Genomic DNA, 4,409 nt, shown 5'->3' with positions numbered 1-4,409 from the left:
AAAAAGTTTATACGTTCTGTTTATACGTTTTAGGTTAATGTTAATACGTTCAATGTTAAAACCCAGAACTCAAACTCAAAATTGATAACTGAAACTTCAAATTGATGATTAATTGGATCAATTTCAAAGTTTAATTGATCAATTAGTTCATCAATTTCAATTTCAATTGATTAATTTGATAAACTAACCTGTGAACAACTCGTGACGGAGAAAGATGGTGTTCACGACGGTAACGTCGATGGTCGCGACGATGAATACAATCGTTGGACGGTAACGAATTGATGAACGATGATAGTGAAGGCGGACGGAATCAATGGGAGCAGTGGATCATAGTTGATGAAATTTACAATATTGCCATCGCGTGATTTTGAAATCAACAGTGTAGGAACTCGCGTGCGTAATGTATGATTAGGGATTATTGTATTGGATCTTTTATCTATATATATATATATATATATATATATATATATATATATATATATATATATATTAGCCTACAACACCATTACATCCCAAAAACAAATTCTCACCCTTATTGACTGGGCGCCACACTGCGCAATTCGCCCCCAATTATAGTCCCTCCCCTACGCATAGCCTATAGAGACCGGAGGGGCGTCGTATAAAAGAAATGCTTTCATCTTGTCGTTTGGTAGTTTCAAGTATCATCACCGACACATAACTTATTACCTTCACCCAACTTCTAGTTTACACATCACCATCAATATCATCTTCTCCAGTTCTCTTCATTCTAAACTTCATTACCACTCATTCACCACAACACACACCAACCTTCTTCATTCAATGCCTTCACTCCAATATTCAGGTTTTAATGTTTCTTCTAAGCTATGAAATTTGTGGGAAATCATATTATTAACCCAATAGATTTCACTTCAATTTCCAATTGGGTGTATGTGTATCTTAAAAGACACCCTTTTAAATCAATCACCAGATTCAATTTAATCACATCTTGTTTCTTCATTACACTATCCTTACTTTTCGGCTATATATACTTACACAAAGCTGTTCCATTTCCACCTGCAATTGTTCAACAACCCCTAATAATCAATTCAAACATTTCAAATGGAAACAGGGTGTGTGATTATTATGATGGAGCTTGGGTTCTTGATGAAACCGAAACTTACCCTTTATACAATGCGTCTCAATGCCCGTTTGCCGAAAAAGGATTTAATTGTTTAGCTAATGGTAGGAAAGATAAAGGGTATCTTAAATGGCGATGGAAGCCTAAGAATTGCGATGTTTTGAGGTTTAATGTTGGTGGGATTTTGGAAAGGCTTCGTGGGAAACGGGTTGTGTTTGTTGGTGATTCGTTGAGTCGGACGCAGTGGGAGAGTATGATATGTTTGCTTATGAACGGTGTGGAGGATAAGACGAGTGTTTATGAGGTTAATGGGAATAAGATAAGTAAGAAGATTAGGTATTTGGGTGTTCGGTTTAGTTCGTATAATTTTACGGTTGAGTTTTATCGGTCGGGTTTTTTGGTGCAAATTGGCTCGGTCCCTAAACGTGCACCGAAGAGGGTTAAGTCCACGATTAAGCTTGATGAGTTGGATAATATTAGCTCGAAGTGGGTTGATTCGGATATTCTTGTGTTTAATACGGGTCATTGGTGGAATCGTGCAAAGCTTTTTGAGATGTAAGTTTTTTTTTGTTTTAGTGGTTTTTTTTTGTTGATTTAAGGATGAATTTTACTCTCTTATCTTTGATTTATAATGTATTTTGGTTGGTTTAGAATGTTAATAAAATGTATGAATTTGTCAGTTTTTGTTATTTAAACCATGTTTTTTTAGGATATTCTTATTTGCATCTATTAGCAAGCTTAAGGATGTATATACTAAATTGAAATTATGTCCTTAATAATCTAATTATTTTATAAAATGATTTAGGAGTTTTTATGCATTTAAAATGGCTTTTATTTATTCGTGTAGTTTAAAATAGTTGATGTGTACTTTCATGTGTGAAATGTGATTAAGATTTATTTTTCGATTAACACCCGAGGTGGCATTTGTAACCTATTTTAGTTCCGAACTGTTCCGCGTGGATTATGTTTTATAACTTTATTTCGAAAGGGTCAAATATATTTTTTAACAAAATTTAGTCAAAAAAGAAAACACAAAAACTTCTAAATCATTCTAGTAAAAAAGTAGGTTATTATTAACTAATAGAGACACTAATTATATTTATTAAATTCTGGGAAAAGATTGTTTGGGACTTTGGGATCAACCCAATTCAGCCCGGGCCAAAATCTACACATGTTGACCCGACCGACCCGTTTTTTGCTGTTACTTGACCCGCTCATCTGCCACCTCTAATTAGCATGATGCTTTTTTTGTAAATTTTATTATGCATTATGTCTAAATCAAATTTTGGACAGTGGTTGTTATTTTAAGGTTAGTGGAAGGCTCAAACTTGGAATGTCAACCATGGCTGCTTATACAACCGCTTTAAACACTTGGGCTTCATGGGTCGAAAATACGGTTAATACAAACCGGACACGCGTGTTTTTTAGGACTTTTGAGGGCAGTCATTGGAGGTACATGTTGACTACTAATAAAAACTTACATGTTAACTTTTAAGGTCGTTATTGGTTTTCATGTGGTTATCAAACGGATGGTACATTTTGACTTTTAAGGTCAAACCGATTACTTTTCAGATTTTGAATTTTATATAAATTTTATTGTAAATGATCAACCAAAATCTTATTTTCCTACCAACTATAAACTTTAAGCTACTTACGAAATCAGTTTTAGATGTCCTGTTAACTCTTATTGATATTGAAGTAGAATTGATTGGTTTGACTTTGAACTCAGAAGTCAAAACATTGTTTTTTTTTTGTTGAATATAAGTAGTAAGTCTTAACAATAACATTTTTTCCTATTACTTCCTATGAATGTTAATCTGCTTATCGAAATCAGTTTTTAAAAGTCATGTTTACTCTTACTAATATTGAAGTAGAATTGATTGGTTTGACTTTGACCTCAAAAGTCAAACCATTACTTTTTATATTGAATGTAAATGTTACCAGTAACACTTATTTATGTGTATCAGCGGTTCAAATGGTCACACTTGCAAAGTTACAAAAAAGCCCTTGGTTAGAAGTAAGAGGGAATATAGAAGTCAATTTTCAGATGCTATAAAAAACGTGGTGAATAGTATGTCGGTTCCTGTAACGACAATGCATGTGACCCCTATGGGTTCATATCGTAGTGATGCACATGTTGGTATTTGGAGTGATAATCCAACGGTCCCTGATTGCAGTCATTGGTGCTTACCCGGAGTCCCTGATGCATGGAATGAAATCCTGTTTTCTTATTTGTGAAATGGTAAGTTGACTCTTTTTAAGGTCAAACCTAGTTTATTTTAAATCCAAATTAGATATGGTGTTTTATAAATTTATTAACTTTTTTTTTGGAATAGAAGTGTTTGTTCACAAGTTTTATGTTAGTTTTAAATTGTTTTATATCTTTGTAATTTTACATTTACATCAATTTCGAATTTGAAATTTGGTTGTTTACTCTAAATTTCGGTGTTTTTTGCAGACTTTGGATTATTTTGGTTGTGAGTGCAAGAGAGATGGAGAAAACGGGTCCAGGTCCGGGTTATTATCCGAAACAAATTCAATTAATTTGTTGTTGTACAAGTGTTGTATACACTATACAATAATTGTTGTAACATAGATGAGTTGTTTTTTTTGGGTCAACATTCATGAATATGATGTAATACAAGTTTTATTTTTGTGCAAATGAGAGAATGTTTATCCCTTTTCTCCATTTTTTTTGTCCGGGCATGTGAGGATGTTCTCATTGCTCAAGTAGAAGCAAATTGTTCGATTTTAGGTTTATACGATATGATTAACGGTTTATAGTTTGAAAAACGAGGCTTAACGCTTTGGTTCACGGTTTGGAACTTCGGACTAGCCACGTAATCCGAAACCGGTGTTTACCTTTAGTATTTAAATAAATTCTTTTCCATATTTGGAATATGTATTATAATATCAAGAACCATCTATTATTTTTAGCAATACTACACAAATCAATGATTCCAAATTAAGAAAAACTTTTCAAACTGTCAAACTAAACGAAACCGTTGTCCGTTTGGGGTTCTTTATAGAATGGGTGACTAAGGAACCCACTAATTTAACTCCTAAATTTATACCCATGTCCTCTATGAGACTCGAACCCTCACATTTATGGGGAGGAACAACCCTATCTATCATCTTGATACAACTTGGCTAGAAGCTCTCTGGCAACCATTTCGGGTGGTCTGGTTAATCCAACCAATCTGGACTGTTTGGTTTGCCATTTCTCAATACTGTAGTTAACGGTACGGCCCCATACGCGATGAACATAAAGGTTAAAAGTGCTATATTGTGTATTTAAAAATTTAGAATA

At 33.7% G+C, this 4,409-nt stretch overlaps 1 protein-coding gene across 1 annotated transcript; it reads left to right on the top strand.

Annotated features, from left to right (window-relative positions):
* Window positions 1-845: 845 nt before the first annotated feature.
* Window positions 846-3,362, top strand: LOC143556906 (protein trichome berefringence-like 7). The gene is made up of 3 exons (XM_077046119.1): window positions 846-1,654; window positions 2,393-2,551; window positions 3,067-3,362. Exons 1-3 carry the CDS (start codon window positions 846-848, stop codon window positions 3,335-3,337), a joined length of 1,239 nt encoding a protein of 412 aa, XP_076902234.1. The 3' UTR covers window positions 3,338-3,362.
* Window positions 3,363-4,409: the final 1,047 nt, after the last annotated feature.

Source organism: Bidens hawaiensis, unplaced genomic scaffold (genome assembly GCF_021521415.1).
Source record: "Bidens hawaiensis isolate Kalapana, Puna unplaced genomic scaffold, B.hawaiensis_p1.1 tig00018750_1, whole genome shotgun sequence".
Taxonomy (NCBI): domain Eukaryota; kingdom Viridiplantae; phylum Streptophyta; class Magnoliopsida; order Asterales; family Asteraceae; genus Bidens; species Bidens hawaiensis.
This window is presented reverse-complemented; position numbering and strand designations above follow the sequence as displayed.